Genomic DNA, 20,872 nt, shown 5'->3' on the forward strand with positions numbered 1-20,872 from the left:
GTAAGTGGGACGGCAGGGACACGGGCCCATCGTCTTTCCACATCATTCATCTCGCAGCCACTGCGGTGGCTCTCTGCTTTGTTTCCTCCCACAGTGCCTTGGAGTCACACAGTAGGGCTCATAAAGGGCGAGGTTGGGTCTGGACACAAACCCCAGAACTGCAGTGCAATCTGATAGGAGCCCCAGCAACTTCGCAGGGCCCGAGCTCCCTGTCTGCTGAATTGTGCAGGCAGCACCAGACAAGCCTACCAGGGATCTCATGAAGGAGTCTCTGCCTGTCCTGGGTCATGGGGCACTCTAGGAACCACATCAGGCCCATGTCTTGAGCCCATCCCCCACTTCCTAAGCTAGGCATCAACCCTTGAGATGAGGGCTCAGCCTCTCCTGGGTGCAGTGGAAGCCCCTCCCTCCCAGCCCCCCAGTTACTCTCCTTAGGACCTGCTTCCCTCCTTGGCCTCAGGCTGGGCCATGCCTGGGACATTGGGAACAAACTCAGGCTCTGGGTTCCTAGAATTTTTTTAATTAATTAGAGCATTAAATGGTAGCCCTCTGGGAGACTCCCACCATCTGGTTGTCACAGGAGAGGCATGAAAATCTATGCATATTTGTCTGTAGCATGTGTCATATGAAGCCACCTGTGCATTTGTGGGTGTGTGGTCCAGATACTGTGGTGTGTGCACAGCGCGGCATGTGTGTCTGAGTATGTTCGGTATGTGTATGTTCCTATGTGTATGTTCGGTACACATAGGAGTGTGCAAAGAAGGGGTGTGTGCCCATCTGCACATATCCGTGCTACTTGTGTGGGCCCGAGGGTCTGCACGGCGGCCTGAGCACACTTCTGTGCCCAGGCCCAGCTTTTTGGTGCAGTGAGTCAGGCTGGGCTGTGTGCAGAGAGGGGGAGGGGATAGCCTCTCGTCCCCTCCTGGCTGAGGTGGTGGCCACAGATGGGTGTTCCGAACATAGGTGAGCTAGGGTAGGTTTAGCCAAGTGCATGGCTGGCCTGCAGGGGGCGGCAGGCCAGGATGCTTGTCCCCTGTTTGACAGCTGGGGAAACCCCTGCCCTCCCAAGACTGAGCCAGGGTGTGGAGGGGCCAGCACTGGAGCCCAGGCTTTGTGGCTCTCTGTGCGATGCTCTTTCTGCTCAAGTAGTCTGTTGCCCTGGCCAGTGCTTCGTGCCTTTGCATTGTTTATGCTGCTGGATTTTCATGGCTGCTCGGAGAGATTTTGAGAGGGTACCACCCTCTTTTCTCAGGGTTGTTCACGGGGCAAGGTCAGATCTGGCATGTAGATCCTGCGTCCTTGCCATTCTGTGGAGAAGGCAGTGGGCCACTGACCTGGCCCAGGGTGGTGGTGTCTGGGCAGGATACTGGGAAGATGAATGGTCCACCGACTTGCTCTCTGACCTGGGCCCATCCTGCCCCTTTCTGAGCTTCGGGGGGAGTGGTTATAAGAAAGAAATGAAGAGGCGTATGCAAAGGGCCTTGTAAACTTCAAGGTGCAGTGGACAGATGAGGGCCTGGCCCAGACGCGTCCATCACATTGTGATCAGGGCGGCATGTCCCCAGAGTTCCCTGAGGAGAAGGCCGGGAGGTGGGGTCTCGGACAGAGTTTGGTGCCTCCCCAGTCTTGCAGACTGTGACCCTTTCCCAGAACCATCTGGGTGCTGGCACTATCCCCCAGCTCTAGTCTCCCACCTGTGGCTTGCGGTGATGAACTAGAGCAGGAATGGGGCTCAGAGAGCAGTGGGACTCACCCCTCATCCAATGAGTGGTGACACTAAGGCTCAGAGAGGGTGAATGGCTTGTTCAAGGCCCCACAGCAGCTTTGGTACAGTTAGGACCAGCTGGTAGCCATCTGTGTTCTCTTTAGTACCACACTGGTGTGTTCTTGGAAAGAGAGAAAGGGGACACAGAGATGGTTGCTGTATCTGGAGGGAAGGACGTGGGGGTGCCAGCCAACTGTACAGGACTTGGGATCCCCTGAAGCCCTAGGTCACTATGCATGAATGATTTTTAAAGCAATGTTTTGATGATTCTTATTTTCCCTGTGAAAGCAGGATGATAAATATGGTTTGCATCTTGGGCTGTAAATTCTGTAGATAGGAAAGACCCAAGCCTCATTCATCCACCATATACTCCCTAGTGTTCCCGTAGTGCTCACCCTGCAGAACTCATCCTGCCTCCAATGAGCTGCTAATCTGGTGGGGAAAGAGAGTTGAGTGACAGCAACACAGGGTAATGAGGCTGTATCTGTAGGAGGCCTCAGAGCCCACATGGGGTCATTGAAGGCGACCCTTGGAATGGGGGAAGGGGTCTTCCACTCCCAACTCCCAAAGAAATGAGGAAGCTGTGCCCACCAGACATGCGGGCCTTCCAGCCTCACACAGGCTCGACCGTGGACAAGCTCACTGTTCCTCCAGAAATGGGCAGTAGTTGCCTTCCAACTCCACTCCCCTTCCCCGCACAGTTCTCATGGGCTCGGGCCCACACGCAAGAGTTGAGAGAAGAGATGTCCCTCCTCTCCCCAGAGGACCCTGGTTCTCTGTACGGCTCAGGAGAGACTAGTGTGGGGACAGGGGTGTAGACGTCAGGGAAAGTTGGTGGCTGGACCTTCTTGTGACTTCCACTCACCACCTGTACATCTAGGTGGACCAGTCTTGGCTCTGCCTCCTCAGGGTTATAATTATTGTTGGATTAGCGGGGACATCACTTCTGAAACAGCCTGTCTACCTGGCGGCCCAGCAACATCTCCACCTGTCCAAGGAACAGCCTTCTTACTTTATTCATGAAGAAACCAAGTTAGGAAGAACCAGGCAGCACAGGACCATGGTGGCCAGGCCGCCTAATGCCCTTTAACAATTATAACAAAAACGTCCTGAGGACCTACTACGTGCAAAGCCTGGGGGTGGGGTAGTGACTGAGAAAAGTTGGGAGAAACTTTGGTCACTGAGTATTTTCTAAATGCCAGACCCTATGATGGGCACTGATTCTCTCACAGCTAACTTCCCTGCAAGTCAGAATTGATCATTACAGTTTTAGATGAGGAAACCACAAATCCAAGAAGTCAAGCAACATACCTGAGGTCACACAACAAGTGGGAAAAGCCAGGATTTAAGTCCTGATTCTTTAACCTACTGCTGGTGGGAGGAGGGTCACAGATTAATATCTTCTAAACCTCTTTGCTAGGTTTGCGTGTCCACTTGAATAAAAGACCAAGGTAGGTGGGGTCCTCATAGGGCAGCATGCATGCTTACAGAGCAAGCTGTTTCAGAAGTGGTTTCCCTTTCATCCAAGCTGGGGTGGGACCTATCTTGTTGGGGGAGTCATGCTGGCTCTGAATCTCAGGGTGATGGGTACCCTGTCTGAGGGGCTCTGAGAAGTGACAGAGGTGGCCAGGATGCCAATGGGAAGTGAGGATCTGCTGGCACCTCACTCTGCTCACTTCCCACAGCCATGGCTGTCTCCTTCTGCCCAGCTCCGGCCTGGAGGCTCAGCCATCCTGCTGGGCCCCTGGCTGGAGTCACTGAGCTGTGGCCTGCGGCTATTAACTCTGCCCATACTGCCTGCCCCATGTCTGGCCTCATCTGAGTGGGTGGTTTCAGCCAGAGCCCTAAGCTCCAGCCCTGTACAACATGGCCACTTCTGAAGGTTTGACTAAACTGCAGGGCTTGCCAACCCCTGGCTGGGCACCTGGCACACAGTAGGCCCCCTACTTGATTCTTTTGGCTTCCAGCAGCAGAGACCTGACACTTACCAATTAGCACCTGGGTCATCAGCACTTCAGCCTTCCCAGCCTCCCACCCTGGACACAGAACTAAGGGTGTATGCTGGGCAAGGGGAGAACCAAGGGCCCCTGTACCACGCCCTCCCTGAAGGGCGCCTGGGGACCCCCTCTGCTCTGAGCACTTGCCAAGCTGTCCAGTGGCAACGCGTGGGCCTGCCTTTCACCCCCTGCCCCCAACCCCTGTGGCATAGCTGTCTCCCAAGAAACAGGGAATTTTTCCTCATTCCCATCATTAGGGTGCCAGGGCAAACAAACAGCCTAATCCAGATGAGCCCGGGGCCACAATCACATTCTCTTTGGGGGTTTTCTCTTTATTTCTAGCAATTTTGAGAAGCCTGAAATAATTGGTATTCCACACAGGTTAGTAGAACTGCTGCCGCCTCAGTATTATGCCTTAATTTCCTTTATCACATAGCAAGTTGGAATTAATCGCCCCTCTCCTTCCTTTTTCCCACCGAAACCTATTACCAGCCTGTCTGCTGGTTAAAGTCATTTTGTGGCAGCTCTTGGCTCCTTTCCACTTCCCTAGGAATCTTTCCGACCAGAGCCAAAGAACAAGGAGGGGTGAAAAATCCATTTGTACGAAGTGGGGATCTCCTGTTGAGAACTTATTTCCCTCCCTGTTCAAGAGGAAGGAACGTGTCCAGCCTCCAGCCAGCACAGCTGACTGAGTCCCCTGTCGCTGAGAGCATTCAAGAAGGCGAAGTGGCCATATGTCAACGGTGGGAACAGAGGATTCCTGTACTGGTGGAGGGAAGGGGCAGGCCCTTGCCACTCCTCGCGCCTGGATTAGTTTGTGATTCGAAGCTTCTAGGGTTCTGTTCTCTATGAGTTTAAGATTCTTTCTGTGATTTCAAAGTTGGAGAGTCTGTGAATCTGTGGTCTTAACAGTAGGCCGTTGGGTCTAAGTCGTTTTGAGATTCTAAGATTCTCTCCTGGACTTGGAGATTCTGTTCTGTGATTCTAAGGCTGTTTTATGATTCCCTGAGCCTCTTGAGCAGCAGTTCTGCTCCATGACTGGGTCTTGGGAGGGAGTGTGACTGCTTTGCTGAGGCTGCCTTGGGAGTGTGGCCTTCAGCCAACACAGGCCTGCTCTGGCCTCAGTTTCCCCACTTATGAAATGTGAGGGTTGGACCAGATGGCCTCCAGGGCCTGACTTCCCGGTGTGGTCTGCCTGCAGCCCCTGTTGGCGCCTTCTGAGCCTCCTCCAGCAGTGCCCCATCGGTGCTGGGGCCCCAGAAGCTTTTCCCTGAGCCAAGCCCCTTGTCTGCTTGCCTCCAGCCCTCTCCCATACCAGCAGGAAGGCAACTCTGCTCTCCTCCAGAGTCCCAGCAGGAAAGCCAGTGGAGGTGATGGTAAAAACTAAACTGGATCATTAACGAGAGCCTTTGTGTGCTATATAGTTTAGACATATAATTTCAACACCTGTAGTCTCCTTTAATTCTCGCCCTGAGGGGGTGTAGTTATTGATCCTTAGCCCCATTTTATAGGTGAGGAAACCGAGGTTCTGAGAGGTTAACTCACCTGTAGTCATACTGGTGGTTCCAGGACCCCTAGTCACATAGCCTCAGGCTGCCTGCTCTGCTGGAGGTGACGGGGACCTAAGAAGCCTGATGTGATCGGTGTGATGAGGGAGCCCGGGGACCCCGGGGTCATCTCTCCCAGGAATCCACTACCGGGCAGGTTGTAGCCCACAGATTCACACTGCCCTGTTGGAACCAGCCCCTGGGACATTAAAGGGCTTCAGAGAATGGACCCCATTTCCTTCCAAATGCACCACGAGGCCAGAAAAGAAACTGCCTTCTCCACCTGCTTTTAGAACCTACCTTTTTCTTCTGAATCAAATAAGATTTCTCAAAGCGGGCTTCCCAGCTCCCACTGCTGCTGGCCAAAATCACCTCATCTTAGAGGTCCAACTCAAAGGCTCCGAGTTCTGCCTGCCTTGCCAGCAGCCCCCACTTGCAGAGAAGGGAGCCGCAGGTGAGGGCGTGGAGACCCCTGACTTCGGAGTCCTTGTTTTCAGCTGGGGGCACCGAGGCTCATTGAGGGGAGATGGCTGAGGCTACAAACCACCTCACCACTCTCAGATCTAATCAGGACCATCTTATCTTTTTCTGGGTTGTGGCTGTTATATCTGAGTTCCCGTCTCCTCAGCTTGGCTGTAAATTAGGAGGGAAGGTCCACCTCTCGTCTTTTTCTTTCCTTGTAGAGCATTAGGAATAAGATGACTTGGGGTCTGGTCCTGCCTTGGGCTCTGTGACCTTAGGAAATCCATTACCTTTCAAAGACTTTGCTTCTTCACCTCTCAGAGAAGGTGATGCCCCCACCTCTTGCCCACCTCTCAGAGCTGCTGTGAATAGCCAGGCCAACGGGATGGGGGCTGGGGTAGCGAACCTGTCACGCAGCACCGCATCCACTCGGGATCCCAGTTCTGCAGATTTCCGCTGGGCCCTGCTGAGTTTCCAGCCACACAGTCTCCTTGACCCCAAACAGCCCTGAGGTTCCCCACATCTGAGGCTCCTGCTATCAGTACCCTTCCCCTCTCTCTCTACCTGAGCCATGAATGTACTCTGCCATCCTCATCACCCAACAGCACATCTGCTGCCCCTCTTAGAGGTAGGAGCCAAACCCCAGGCTCAAAGGACTCAGCCCTGCCCACACATCTGTCCCTTCCGCTCTCTACCTGGGGAGGCGCCCAAGGCAGGCTTATAAATGGTGTATATGGAATACCTGACACCTTTCTCCTCCCATGTCTAGATGAGGATATTGAGGCATAAAGAGAATAAGGGACTTGTCCGAGGTCACCCCAGAGGTCAGGGGAAGCCTGGAGTAGTGCCCAGGGCTCCAAAGCTCAGACCCTTCTTCCACACCACCCCAACCCTCGCCTGGATTTGTGGAACTCCTCCTGAGGAGCCCTATGAAGGGCTTTCCCACAGCCAAGAGCCCAGCTGCAATGAGAGGGGAAAGTTTGCACCTCCTGAGGCCGGTTCCACAGTGGTAGTTGAGCCATGTGTCCCTGGCTCGCTGAGCTGTTGGGATAACTTATGAGCCTGCTCCGGTCTGGTGGAGGGCTACTGGGGCCTTTACAGGCTGTGAACAGATGGGTGCTGTCTAGGAGGGCTGTAGATTGTCACCCCAGTCCTGACAGCCAGGGTGGCTGCAGCCTGGAAGGGCTTGCTGCGGGTACTGCCCAGGTCTGGCCTGCCAAGTCTATGGTGACAAAATAAGTGCCCTGTGGAGAACTAAGCTTGCTGATTTTCTGCCCTTGGTACTCTGGGCCCCAACGGACCTGGGGCGAGGGATCCACTCCTTTTGGCCTTGTTGGAGGTGGAAGGCATTGTCAGACACCATCAACAGTTGGTGCTTGAGCTGACCTGGAGGAGTGGGGAGAGTTTGCCAGCTGGAGATGGAAGAAGTCTGTCCTGCCTGGTGGAGCTGCACAAGTAAAGGCACCTAGTGGGAAAGCCCACAGTTTGTCCGTGACCGTTGAGTAGATGTGGGGGCCAGAGGTAGCCAGTGATGGGCCAGAACAGATAGCAGGACAGCTTGATGGATTCCCGAGTACCTGCTAAGATACTTGGTCACATTCTAGGGAAGCTAGGACAAAGAAAGATGGCTTTCTGATTCCGGAGAGGCCTTCAGCAGGACAGTGACTACTGGCTCTGGATTGACAGCCTCCACCTGGAGTCACAGGAGTAAATTGGGAGGGTCTGGGCACTGACCCATCAGAGGATGGCTTCCCGCCCCCTGCCATCCTCACTCTGGACCCCATGTGGATAACACCATACCTCAAAAGGAAATAAACTTAGAGATCATCTTGTCCAATCTAGGCACGTCATGGAGAAAGAGAGCAAGGCTCTGAGAAGGCAGAGGACTTACACAAGGTCACATAGTAGAGCCAGGGCCCCAGGCCAGGGGTGGGAGAGCCCAATACTAATCCCATTCCCAGTGAAATAACCTTAACCTCTCTCCACCTAAAAGCCGGCAGCCTCCCTGGCACAGGTCTCAGCAACTTCACAGAGTGACACCCTAACCTTCAGGCCTCCTGCTGGGCCGAGGCTTCCTGGATGGTCAGCAAGGAGCTGGGGGTGGCACAGAGCTCATACCAGTGTCCTGAGCAAGAAACCTTGGGTCAGCACAGAGTGGATGCCCCTGAGAGACCCACCCAGCCCCGGGCGAGGGGTTTCCCAATAACAGGGTATCACTGCCCATTTTTCACCAGGATGGCCCAGTGGGGCTCCTCCTGGAAACACTTCGCCTACCAGCCTAATTAGTGGAAGTGTTTGCATTTTCTGCTTAGCCAGGGATGCTTCCCAGCAGGGTTCAGCCACTGCCTCATGGAAAGAGGGTGCATGCGGGGTCCAGTGCCCTGACTGCCTGTGGGGTGGGAAGAGGGACTGCCACTCCTTCAGATAGCTGGGGGTTATCTCTCCATCATTTTCTCCCTCATGCCACCTGGCTAAGGGGCAGGAATGACTGATCACCTCCCTTAGCAAACCCAATATAGGCTGTTGACTGAAGCAGTGTCTACCCTCAGTGTGTTGTCAGGCCCCCCTGGCCTGGACTCTTCACCCCGGCTGCAGAGTTCTGCCCAGGGAGCTCTGGGTTTCCCACTAGAAGCCTGTGGCAGAGGAAGGTAGCAGAGCCCAGAGAGGCCTGTCTAGTGTCACCCAGCATGCTGATGGCAGAGCCAGGCTGGAATGAGACCTGGAGTTTTTTCCTCAGCTACAAAAGAGGAAGCAGAAGAGCTGCTTCTCTTTCCATTGGGGGCTGGTGGCAGGAGAACAGGGTCTGAAAAGTGGGGGTCCTTCAGGCTCCCAGATCTGCCCAAGGGAGGTGGAGCCATGGACCCCCACCCTGTCCTCCCCAGCTCAGGTGGCCTGCCTGGGGTTAGATAGGAAGGTTCCCTGGTTAGTGGAGGCTGAGTCCCCACTGGGGCCAGCAAGTGCTCCCACCCGAGTGGAGGGGCATTGTGTGGCTGGGAGCCAGGCAGGACTCTGGCTGGAGGTCATAGAGGGTTTCCCCGCCACGCCTCCTGCCCTCTGGAGGCGTCCACTTGGAGAATACCATGAGTTTCCCTTGAGTTGTTTCCTGGGGACCTAAAGTCCCAGTGTCAAGTGGGTGGCTCCAATCCAGGGTGGGCAGTCCTAGCCTAAAAAATGGGCAAGACAGTGGGTGTCTTCTCTGTGTACTGCCTGCTTCACTAAGCAGCACCCTCCTGCGTGGTGCTTGGTCCTTTTGCAGGCGCCAGCTGAACCCGTTCACCTCTCCCCCACACCCATTCCCCCCATCCCCTCACAGCTGTCACTGCCTCAATACCTTCTGCATCCACAAATCACTGCGACAGGAAGACCCTTTGTCATCTGTCCCTTGGAGACACTTATCTTCCCTGTGTCGACAGGGAGTCCCACATACCCCAGTGAGGGCTTGGACCTCCCTTGGTGACAGTGAAGCCAGGGTCAGGGTCAGGCGGCGTCCGAAAACAGCTGGGATGTGCTGGGGTCTGCAGGAGACACTTGGCTGTGGGAAGCCCCAGGTGACCCTCCGGGAGGGGCCCGTGGCAGCACTGAACAACAACTATTTGTGTCAGAGTCACAGACCCAGAATGTCAGCTAGACGGGGTCCTTAAAAGTTTGTTCTCATGAGGACCCTGAGGCCCAGAATGGGAAGAGGTCACACAGTATGTCAGAGGTATGGGGCCGTAGATATTCTTTGAGCACCTGCCTGGTGTCAGACCCTGTGGAAGGCTGGAGCATTGTCGGGGTCATCCAAGCTGAGGACGTTGCCCAATTTAAAAGCAAAGATGCCCTCACCAGAGTGGGCCTCTCCCACGGACCCCTTCATTCCTCCATCTTCCCCTCCAGCCCTTCACACGCCCACGCCTCCCTTCAGCACCTGCTGCTGCTTGTTTCCTCTTTCTCCCTAGGTGGGATGAGGGGGTGGGGAGGAAGCAGACTCAGATGTCACCTGCTGATGGATGGTGGTGGCCTGAGCCCCGGAGCCTGCTGGGCAGCACAAAACCGAGAGCTGAGCCCCGCCCACCACGCTCCGTGGGTGTCAGGACACTGTGGGAAATGTTTGCCTCTTTGGCACTGCCAAGAGCCTTGAGTCTGACTGTCAGTGTGGACACAGAGACACAGTCCCTTGCAAGGATGGAATGGGGGCCATCCACAGCTCATTGACATGTCTGACTCGTGCAGTAACTGCCCTGGAGGCCCGTCACTGGGGCTGAGGGTGAGCAGATCAGAATGGTGCAGTTTGAGAATCTGGCATTATTAGAGAATGAGAACCTGAAACCCAAGACAGCTATTATACGTTATATTAGACCCATGGAATCTTTAAACCCAGGGTTCTTAGGAACCTCACAAATCTAGGGCGGGGTCAGGGTCAGAGTTTGAACCCAGAGCTGCTGGTGATGGGCTGTGAAGCCTGGGTTTCATGGCCTTACCAGGCCTGTTAGGGGGTGATGGGGAAACAGCTGATGAGGTCCCCTCACCCTGATCCCAGTAGTGCAGCTTCATTTTGAATCTATGCTGGAGTTTATATGCTGGAGTGTCACTTGGAAAAAGGATTCGTCTGCTTAAAAATAAAGAGTCAATTTTCCAGGCCCTGTGCTGTGCTGCAGCTCCACACCAGGACCCGCTGCAGCCTGAAAGGGTGGTTCTGGCGGTGTGAGTGGGCAGGCAGGGGGTTGAGTGGGGGAGCGGGCCTCCAGGGAGGGGGTGCAGGTTGCTCTGGGCCACTGTCTCCTCCCCCTCTCACTCCTGCTGTGTTTTTACTGCAGCCAGAGAACACTCCGGGTCTGTCATCCGTTGACTGGGGTGGCAGTTTAATAGTAGCTTCCTGGACTGTCATTTAAATCTGCCTGCCAGGTTAGTAGGCCAGGGGCGGGCTGGCACGCCCCCTGCCCCCACCCCGGATCTTCTTTGCTGGCAGTGGTTGTCTTGGCAACGCCAGGGCCTGGTGAGCTCTGCAGAAGGGTAACCATGGGGGGAGCAGCCCTTTCATCTCCCCGACTCTGCTACAAGTGGCCCAGCTGCCTTAGGTCTATTTAGGCTGTGGGGCCAGAACCAAGCCACCCAGAGCCAGGCCACCTGGTGCTGGTTCAGGCCTGGGAGAGGAAGTGGGGAACAGATTAGTCCCTTCTGTACAGTGGGTTGCAAGGTGGGGCTTTATATCTTTGCTGTCTCAGATTCTCACCCACACTGTGAAGGAAAGGGACCTGCCCCACCTGACTCAGCAATAACATTGAGCTGGAATCCACCTTGACTACCCGTCTCTGCCCTCACAGAATATTCCCTGGGGACCATGACCTTTTCTGTAGAAACCTGAGGGCAGACAGAATCTGCATTCCTGACATCTCTCTCATCTCCCTGTCCCACATGGACTGGTATCAACCCCCCTCGCCCATCCTGGGCTGTCCTCTGAACATGTCCCTGCTCTGAGGACTGGGTCTCCCCAGTGGTGTCCCCTCAGCTCATTCCGGGCCAAGTGCTCTGTGTACACCTCCTATCTGTCATAGCTTGGTGGGGCCGGCCCAGGGATAGAAGACTGGGGACCAGCCTCTACTGTGTGACCGTAGGCCAATCCTTCCCCTCTCGGGGCCTCGTCTTCTTATCTGTACAATCAGGAGCTTGCACTACAGTGGTGTTTCCTCGGGTGTGGGTCATTGGACCACTCGTTTCTTGGGAAATTAATAGACATGGCAACCAAAAAGACGTGCCTTGGTTAAACAAGTTTGGGAAGTGCCAGAGGAAATCAAGTCAATTCGATTCTCTGCTGGAGGCTTTCTTAGGGTCTTTAGGAAGCCAGTGGGCATCAGCAATCTCCAAGGGGGGAATAAGAAGTGTCTTATCTCAAACGTCTGATGGATGCCCACCCTTACCCCACACCCCGACCCCCACCGACCTGCGCTCTGCCACTCTTCCTCTGCTAGGAAACCCTGAAGGAAGCCCTGGTAGCTTGGAGCCTGGGTTTCGTTGCCTGCTAAACAGCAGCCCAGTGCTTGGTAGAGGCTGGGTGAGTCTCTGGGTGAACTCAGGAAAAGCCAGGCCCCACGCTGGGCCTCTCTGAGGGGGAGCTTTGTGCCAGGCAGGGTGAGTTGGCCCCTGGCCTAGTGGAGCTCCCAGGACCCCAGCACTGCATGGCCATTCTGTTCGATGCCCCAGACCCTGTTATCCCTTATCCTGGAATGCCCTTCATCGCTCTCCTCTCTCCCGTCGCTTGGCTGACTCCTCTTCCTTGAACACGGTCCCTTCTTCTAGGAAGCCTTCTTTGACCCCTTGGCTGGGTCAGGTGGCTCTCCTCTGGCATCCTGGCCACACTGTGGGACCAGGAGTCAGAATCTCTGTGTTCAGGTGCAGCCCTGCCCCTGGACGTGTGCTGTGCCTTTGAGCAGCTACTTCTCTCTGGGCCCTGGTTCTCTGGCTTACAGAATGGAAGAGCTACATAGGGACCTTCAAGGCTCTGACATGACAGAGCACTGTAATTGCCAAGAGGAAGCCACACCGATCCGCTCCACCTGGCAACCCTGACTAGTCTTTGTTTTGAAGCCTCCATCTGCACTGGGGCTGTGGGGTGAGCGTGGGTGGGGAACAACAGTGTGAAGGTTGCATATTGTCTCGGGGAAGGATGCCTCTGGGGGCGGGGAAGCCGGGAGGTGCTGAGTGATCATAATAATTTCACAAGATCATAGACTCTGGGCACGGAGAGAGGCTTAAGATTCAGTCCATTTCCATATGAGCACCACACCTCCATTTCCATATGAGGAGGCAAGTCCTATGTGACTGATGGGCCCAATGTCACACACATAGCACCTGGGGCTGCTGACTTCACACACCTCAAACTTACATGTTTCTGCTTTTCAGTTTATGCCCTGGCACCATCCTTAGCCCATTTGCTCCCCACCACAACTCTGTGTGGTAAAGCAGGGATAATATCCTTGAATACAAATGAAGAAAGTCAGGCTCAGAGTGGTTGTGTAACTTGGAAAAGGTCACACAGCCCACAAGTGGCAAAGCAGAGTTTGACTATGGACTGTCTGATGCTTTCCTTGGCCAGCATTCTTATTATAAATAGTAACTCCCACTTCCTTTGTCCTGGATTTCCCATTCTCTCCCATTCTGCCTTGGGATGGGCCCCTCCCCACTGCCCGCTGGAATCTAAGTCCTTTGTGGCAGCTCATCTGTTGTCATGGCACCAGATTATGATGTCGCAGACCCTGGATGACTGTGTGCTGCTCGTGGACTGTGGAGTACAGGGACTCACAGAGGTGGGCATTGTCCAAGGGGCGACCAGCACGAAGGGACATGAATCGCTGGAAACAGAGCCACGGCGTTGAGCCCAGCTGGGGAATCACCCTGGGAGCTGGAGCCGTGGCTGCCAAGGCCAGGAGAGTGGGGGCTGGCATGGCTTGCTCTGACTGCCTCGAAAGACTGCCCAGCCCTCATCTCTTGGCAGGGCTGATGCAGCCTCGTGATGCGAGGCTGTCGGTCTCATTAGACTGAACAACCCAGCACTGGGGTGCTTACTCTGATCACCCAGGAGCGCCTTTTGCCTTTTGTCCTGTGTCCGTGCTGCATGCCCACTTGCCCAGAAAGGGAAGGAACGTGCCCTGAGTCACCCAGAGAGGAGGTGGCCATGCCAGGATTCAGTCTCAGCTCTGACTCCAAATCCTTCCACGTAGTTACTACATTTCAGACGTGGCCCATCAAGTCCCAAACCTGAAAATAGCTATGCTGCCTCAGTTTCCCCAGGGCAGTCCATGAGGAGAGCACAAGTTGTCATAGGCCCAGGTTAATTTTGCTGCACACTCGGCACATTCAGAGGAAACACCTCATGCAAGTATTGCTGGACTGTGGCTGATCTGCCCCATTGCCATGTCCTATGGCCCCTGGGATCTAGTCACCCTGCGTTTGCCTTTCTGAGGTGCTTATTCTTAGCCTGGTATTGCTAAGGTGGCTGAGGGCCTTAGTGGAGGGAGCCTAAGCTTTGGCAGCTGCCCCATGGAATTAAAATCCCACTTCTGCCACCTACACCCTCACCTCTTTGAGCCTTAATTTCTTCTTCTATAAAATGGGATTAATAGCAGCTACCAGGGGCATCTTTGTGAGGTCAAATCGTGGTCCTGCTCCACCCCTAGATGTGACCTTGGGCATGCAACTTAACACCCCTGGGCCTGGATTTTCCCATGTGTCAAGTGAGGACATCATGGGTACTTTTTCGTGGGGTTTCCTGGTAAACTACCTAGCAACAGAGACTGGCACACAGGATATATGCAGAGAATGTTAGAACAGGAAAAATAAAACACTGGAATATACATTTCTTTTTTGGATGCTGAGCTTCTGGTGGAGGGAACACTGGTACTCATGTTAAGAAATGCCCCAGGTGCTGGTTCCTCACCGTAGTTCCTTTCATGATTTAGCAAAAGGCAGTATTGGTATCTATTACCTGCAATGACTCCTGGGCACAGGGCTCAGGGAGCGGCTGCTCAGGACCTGGGACTGGGAGTCAGGAAAGCTGGTTCTGATCCCTGCCTGGCTGTTTCCCTGGGCCAGCCCCTTTCCCTCTCTGGGCCTCAGGCTCCCCATCCGTAGGTGGGTTCTGATTCCTCTGGTTTCTTCTACCCCTGCACAGACAGAGGTATTCTTCTAAGGAAAGTGTGAAGAAAACTTAGAATGCAGAAAAGAGACCTAGTGTCTGTCCCGAAGTCTCTGCCAGGCTGCTGAGGGCAGGGGGAGCAGTCACCAGGCAGCCAGAGGGCCTGTGGGAGGATATACATAATCCTAGGCTGGACACTGGGAAGGAGCTTCTAGGGAGAAGGGGAGCCCTGGCTCCGGAGGTATGAGCAGAGGCTGGGCGGCTGTTTCCATTGGGTTCTGTGCCCCCACTGAGAGCTACCCCGAGTTGGGTCTGGTGCTGAATGTGACCCAGTCCCTGCACTGGAGGAGTGTCAGGGCCAGGGAGGGGAGCAAACCATGCTGGTCCCTGCGTCGTTCCTGTTCTAGTTCTGCTACCAGCTGTGAGACCTCAGCCTGCTACATACACCCCCTGGGAGGGAACAGAACACCCCTTTTCCTTGGCTTCTAATTAAGACTCAAACCATAAAACAGCAATAGCTGCTGCCTACCAAGTAGCTGCTGTGACAGGATGTCTGCTGCATGTTCTTTAGAACATTATCACTTCTTGTTGTTCCTCCTCAGAGCCCTTTGTTTCCTTCTTCCCATTATAGAGATAAGAAAACAGAGGCTCAGAGATTAAGTAACAACCCCAAGGTCAGATAGAAAGAGGCAGAGCTGGGATAACTGCCCGTGTGGAGGCCTACCGCTCCACACAGGAAGCGCCTTGGAAGCAGAGACTGATTTGGGTGTCTTGCCCAGTAGATTCTCTTTCTACCACTCTGACCGGATGATACCTCATAAATCTTGCCACAAAGTAATCATTTGCTTTCATGATTTATTGTCACCAGTTTACAGAAGGGGCCTTGACTGTGGTCTAGTTGCGAGGAGCAGGACAGGCAGGTAAAGGGACTGCACACTGGCTGAAGGGGCTAAAGCAGCTGCTATAGGCGATCAGGGAAGGCTTCCTAGAGGCCGTGACAATGGAACTGGACTTTGCAAGCAGAGAGAGGTATGACAGGGGAACAGGCATTCTCTGGGTGGATAGATCCTGCCACTCTCATGGGACTGTGCTCTGGACTTGGAGGGCAGGACCGGGTGTCACCTGTCTCCACCTGGTGCTCTGTAACACCAGGTGGAGATAGGTGACACCTGAGTGAACAAGCCTTTCTCTCCTGCCCTGTCCTTCTGGTCGGTGGTGCACTCTGTGGCCTTGTGGGGCTGTGGGAGGTCACGTGGTCCAGCATGTTCTGGTCACCCCATAGTCATCTGACTATCCTAGAACAGCCTTGTATGCCCCTCACACTCTTCTTTTTACCCCACAGCCAAGAAGACCTGTATGGACAGCGACTTCACCTGTGACAATGGCCACTGCATCCCGGAGCGGTGGAAGTGTGATGGCGAGGAGGAGTGTTCTGACGGCTCTGATGAGTTCGAGGCCACTTGCAGTGAGTCCTGCCCCTCTGGCTGGGGTGGGGGGCCTTGCTCTTGGCCTTGGTTTCCTCATCAGATCTTCCTTGTTCGGAGCTTGGGAGGCTCAAGTGAGGTGAGCTGTGGAACACAACTCCAGATTCGCTTTGTGCTGCACCTTCAGGAGCTCCTGGCAAGCAGTCAAGTGACTCTAGTAGCTGGTGACCTGTTTCTGGGCTTTCTTCACAGCCCTCTTGCACATCGGGCCCTGTTCCTATAGTACCAGGAGCTAGAAACAGCCCCTTTGAGCCCTCGGCCCAGAAGTAACCATAGCACATCCTCTAGGCCTCCCCTCAGCCTCCCTCACTGTTTATTTTCGAGGATTCTAATCATAATTCTAATAGTACTAACGGCAGCTGGTGCTTATGAAGCATGTACTGTGTGCCAGGCACTGCTAAGCTCTTTGTATACGTTAATTCATCTTATCCCCATAGTGGCCGCGTAAGGCGGGTACCGTCACTTTCTGAATTTTGCAAAGGAGGACACCCCAGGCTCAGAGAGGTTGTATGACTTGCCCAAGGCTACCCAGCCATTTTTTGAGACCTCAGCTCTTTCCTCTGCCCTGGACAGGCTGAGCCCAGGAGCCCCAGCCTCCATGGCAGGTTGGGTGGCAGCAGAGGCAGCCAGGAATGAGGCGGAAGAATAGAGCTGGAAGGCGATAGCCAAGCCCCAAGCCCACCTCCCACCCTCAGGGCTTTATTTCTCTGATTTCTTTTCCAGGCCCTAATCCTCAAAGCAAACTTACACCCTGCAGGTCATTCTGTGACATTTGTTAAATTAAAAAGGAGATGAGAAGGGGGTGGGGAAGGACCCAGTGGTCTTAGGGGCAGAGCTTTAGCAGAGTGAGCCTGAGACAAAAGGCAGCAGGGTGGAGAAGGACGGGGACCACGTGGGGGCTGGTGGGGCTGGTGAGGACCTGCGAGTCACAGTCCCAGGTCCTCCATAGGGGTCATGGTCACCCCAGAGGCAGAAGCAGGGACAATGGAGGCCAGAGTCCCATCTAGTCCCATCTAGGGCTGCGGCTGGTGATAACCGGGTTTCCTTGTCTCCTAGCAACAGAGCTACCAGTCTCTGCATGAGAGAAAGAGAAGGGGAGGTGGGGACGAGGGGTGGGGGGGGGGAGAGAGAGAGAGAGAGAGAGAGAGCTTCAGCAAGAGTGCAAGAGCGACCCCTGCCTGAGACAGGCCCCCCCATTGTTTCCTTGTACAGCTTGCTGCCCCTGATGTTCCTGCTATGCCACAGGCCCCATGCTTTCCTCACCCCACCAAGTAGCCAAACCCAGTACTGTCCTGGAAGTGCCTGGGCAGGGCACAGCTAGCTTCCAAAGGAAAAAAGCCCAGCCACACCCTCTGTGACTCTCATCCTCATGGCAACCTTGGGAGCGGGGTGGATCCCCATTCAGAGAGAAGAAAACTGAGGCTGGGACAGGTTTGGCCACTTACCCAAGGCTACCCAGCTAACAAGGGGCAGAGTATGTTCAGCTGGGTGTGTGCTTTTGGGGAAGAGAGCTGTGGCCATGGGGGCTTTTCCACCATTGCAGTCAGTCAGCTCAGCCATCCGGGAGCCACTCTAGCAGTTACCCTAGATGCTCACTGGGGGCAGAGAAGGAGGGGAGGGGAGCCTCATCATGATTATTATTAGGGTCTGTTCTGCTGCCTGAGAGCTGCGCTTCCTCTTCTCCCCACATCCCTTTGTATTGGTGTCCCTTTTCATCTAACTCCTGTCCCCACCCCACCGGGGTCCTGCCCACCCCCTTGGGCTGCCTCCCTTCCCCACCTGCTCCTCTCCCATATCCTCCCTCTCTCAGCCTCTGCGCTCCCTGCCCTATGTTCCTGTCTTTCTCCCTTTTGCCCATCCAGCACTTGCTGCCTTCCTATCCTTGGGCGGTGTAGGGGCCATCTGGCCTCACCCTGCCTGCCGCCCAGGGCCACTTTTTGCCCAGCTCTGCGGCACTGTTATTTGCCATGCAAGTAACTGGAGGCGTAGAGAAATTGAGGGCCTTGCTTCCAAGACATACAGGTTGTTCCTGACTAGTCTGCCTTCCATGACAACAGACAGGCTCCACAGGCTCTCTGAGGCTTGACAGAGCACCCCGTGGGAGCAGCAGCCAGCGAGGCACCCAGGCAGTCGGGAGGCCCAGCTTCTTTCTGCGCTCTCCCAGTGATTTGTTGGGGTCCTGCATACGGTCCTGCCCCAATCCGGACCCCGGTTTCTAACATTCCAGAATACCAAAGACCATGATTCTAAGATTCCTGAACTCTTAGGATTCTGAGGCCCTCTTTCTCCCTTGCCTGTACCCAGATGGGCCCAGGCCAGAGGCGGGCAAAGCCTGTGGGTGGGGAGGACTGCGTGAAGGAGGTTGGCTAGGGTGGGACCGTGAGGGTTCAGCAGAATTGGGGGCAGCAAGACTTGGTAGCAGGCTTGCTCACAGCTTCCTGACCGAATGGGAACCCGGCAGCCAACCCGCTGTCCATTTAATTGGCATTGCCATAGCAACCTTCATAGCCTACCAGGTTTCTGGGGACTGTGCCAGTTCCCGGGATAGAGCCCCCTCCCCACCTTCAAAGAAAGATTATAGGCAGTAGTGAAGTGTAGTGGATTTGGTCTTTGACATATTTGGGTTCAGGCCCTTTAACCTGTAAGACCTCAGGCAAGTTGCCCAATCTCCCCAAGTCTCAGTTTATTCATCTGTAAAATGGGGTCATGGTACCTGCCTTACAGGGAATGTGAGGATCAAATGAAAAAAATACACACAAAGTGTCAGTGCTGGACTAATTGGCAGTGTTATCTTTATTATTGTATTTTGACTCGAGGCCCTCTCCTGGACATACAACAATGAAAAATCTTCGAATAGTATAAGTAAGGGGGCTTGCATGGGGAAGGAAAGGGATTTGGGAACAAGTCCTTATTCTGTGTTCCCACACTGTATTATCTGCCCCTAGCTGGCTAGGGTTTCTCCCAGCTCTGTTTCCTTCTGGTTCTGAATTCTGTGCCTATCAACAATAGCCTGGAGTCACGTAGGAAAGCCCGGGACATTTGCCTAATGCAAGTAGCATTTCAGCTCTAATTATAGCTCACTTGATTGGGGACAGCTTCTGACCCACCTTCGGGCATCTGTTGGGAGGGGGTGGGTGGGGAGATTGGTTCAAGGTAAATGAGTTACAATTCTGAGTGCTGCTTATTGAAAATGGGGTTTTATATATTCATGTGTCTTAGAACCTTTCCGCCGGGAAAAGAACCTCACTGATAAACCAAGTGCACCTTCCTATTATAGGTCAGGAAGTGGATGAAAGCCTAGAGATTTTCTGAGATCACCTACCATGTCAGGCGCTGACCCAGGTATAAGTCTTCTACCTGAGTCTGTGTGAAGGAGCTTGGTGTAACTGCCCCCTTTTGCACAGTGGAAGTGCTTCCTGGGGCAGCAGCTTGCTCTGGTCTCCTTGGAGTTGGCAGTCGCCATTGGGAGGTGGTCTGCCCCTACGCGTCACGTGACCTGAAGGCTGCAGATGTGCTCGCTCAATAAGGAGCTGTCAAGCACTTTCATTCTTTTATTCAACAGACATTTCCCTTTTTATTAATTTGTGAACTTATGAATTAGAGAAAGTACCCATGGGTTTGGATTTCTGGGGCAGGATTCTCTGGAAATTTCTCAATGCCTGCAGCCACTCAGGGATGCAGTGTCAGGTCCTTGCCTTCTGTGCAGGATACCTGATGGAGATAGTGGGTTCTTCATCCTGCCTGTCAGAGCCTGAGGATACCTGGACAGCACACCCCAAGCATCCCTTGGGCATCTATGTGAGAGAGAGAGAGAGAGAGAGAGAGAGAGAGAGAGAGAGAGAGAGAGAGAGAGAGAGAGAAAGAAAGAGAGAGAGAGAGGGAGAGAGAGAGGTGTTCCGGGGTAGGCGCTGCTTCGCGGTGGGCCATGTGGACCATGATAATATAAATCCCCGGGGGTGAGACCAAGGCCCTCCCAAGACTTTGCATTTATATTTCATGAAATAAAACAAGGGCAGTTATTTCCTGAGCTCCGAGTTTGTTCCAGACTCTGAGTGCAGGGGTTTCCATATGTTTCCCCATTTAAACCCCCCACCAAATCTAGGAGATTATGTAACCCCACTTTCAGATGAGGAGAACCAGGTGTGGAGAGGGTAAGTGACTTGCCGAAGGGCCTCTGTGTTAGTAAATGAGATTTGGACCCAGGTCTGTCTGAATCCAAAACCCACGCCTGTCTCCTGCATCATGGTGCCTGGGGCCTTTGGCTTCAGTCTTCCCGAAAGTAGACATCAGACTGCCATCTGCCATCTTGCAGACCCTGCCTGAGCAGAGGCCCAGTGAGCCTCCTTCCTCCAGTGATTCCTGTCGATCTCAGAGATGCCACAGAGACTGAGCGGTGGGCGGGGGGGGGGCGGGGGGGACTGACACCAGCCTGCTTTTCTCATGTATGATGGTTAAGTACAATAAGTCAAGCAGTGCGTTTGGAGTCGAGCCCTAGGGTGGTCTCTGCTCCTCACTGCAAGACTTTGAGCAAATGACTTACTGTTTCTGGGCTTTGCTCTCCTCGTCGGTAAAATGAAGGTAATGGTAGTACCCACTTCCTAAGAAGATACTGCATGTCAACTTCCCAGGGCTAAGCCTGTGAGCCCGGAGAGCGAGGTTCACATCCTGGCTTTGGGGAGGAGCTGCATCACAATGGAGGCACTGAGGTTCCAGGAGAGCTAGGCAGATGGAACCCCCAGGATCCAGTTGCCTCGGCAGGTCCCTTCCCCTCTCTGGGCCTCAGTCTCCTGTCACTGCAGTGGCTGTGCTTCGATGTCACCTCCAGGGACTCTCGTGTCCTGGCATTCCAAGACTGCCCTGGCTCTTTGAGAGCAAGAGGGCTGCAGTCAGGCATTTCTGAATCCTCGAGAGCCTGTCATTAGAGCTGTCTATTTAAGGACACAGCAAATGTCTTATTAATTATAAAGAAAGGAAGCAGACGGATTGTTTAATCATTGTCCTTGCTG

At 54.1% G+C, this 20,872-nt stretch overlaps 1 protein-coding gene across 13 annotated transcripts in view; it reads left to right on the top strand.

The window, feature by feature from the left end:
* The window catches only part of LRP8 (LDL receptor related protein 8), a 72,383-nt gene that overhangs the window by 16,499 nt on the left and 35,012 nt on the right, over positions 1–20,872 (top strand). For 12 of the 13 annotated variants that reach the window (XM_081056774.1, XM_081056771.1, XM_081056778.1 and 9 more), the window contains exon 3: positions 15,725–15,847. In XM_081056774.1, coding sequence (XP_080912900.1) covers positions 15,725–15,847 — 123 coding nt within the window. Of the gene's footprint in view, positions 1–15,724; positions 15,848–20,872 lie in introns of those variants that run through there. The other variant, XM_081056782.1, reaches the window with a different exon arrangement.

The sequence above is a fragment of the Rhinolophus hipposideros genome, assembly GCF_964194185.1.
Source record: "Rhinolophus hipposideros genome assembly, chromosome: 8".
NCBI classification, from domain to species: Eukaryota; Metazoa; Chordata; class Mammalia; order Chiroptera; family Rhinolophidae; genus Rhinolophus; species Rhinolophus hipposideros.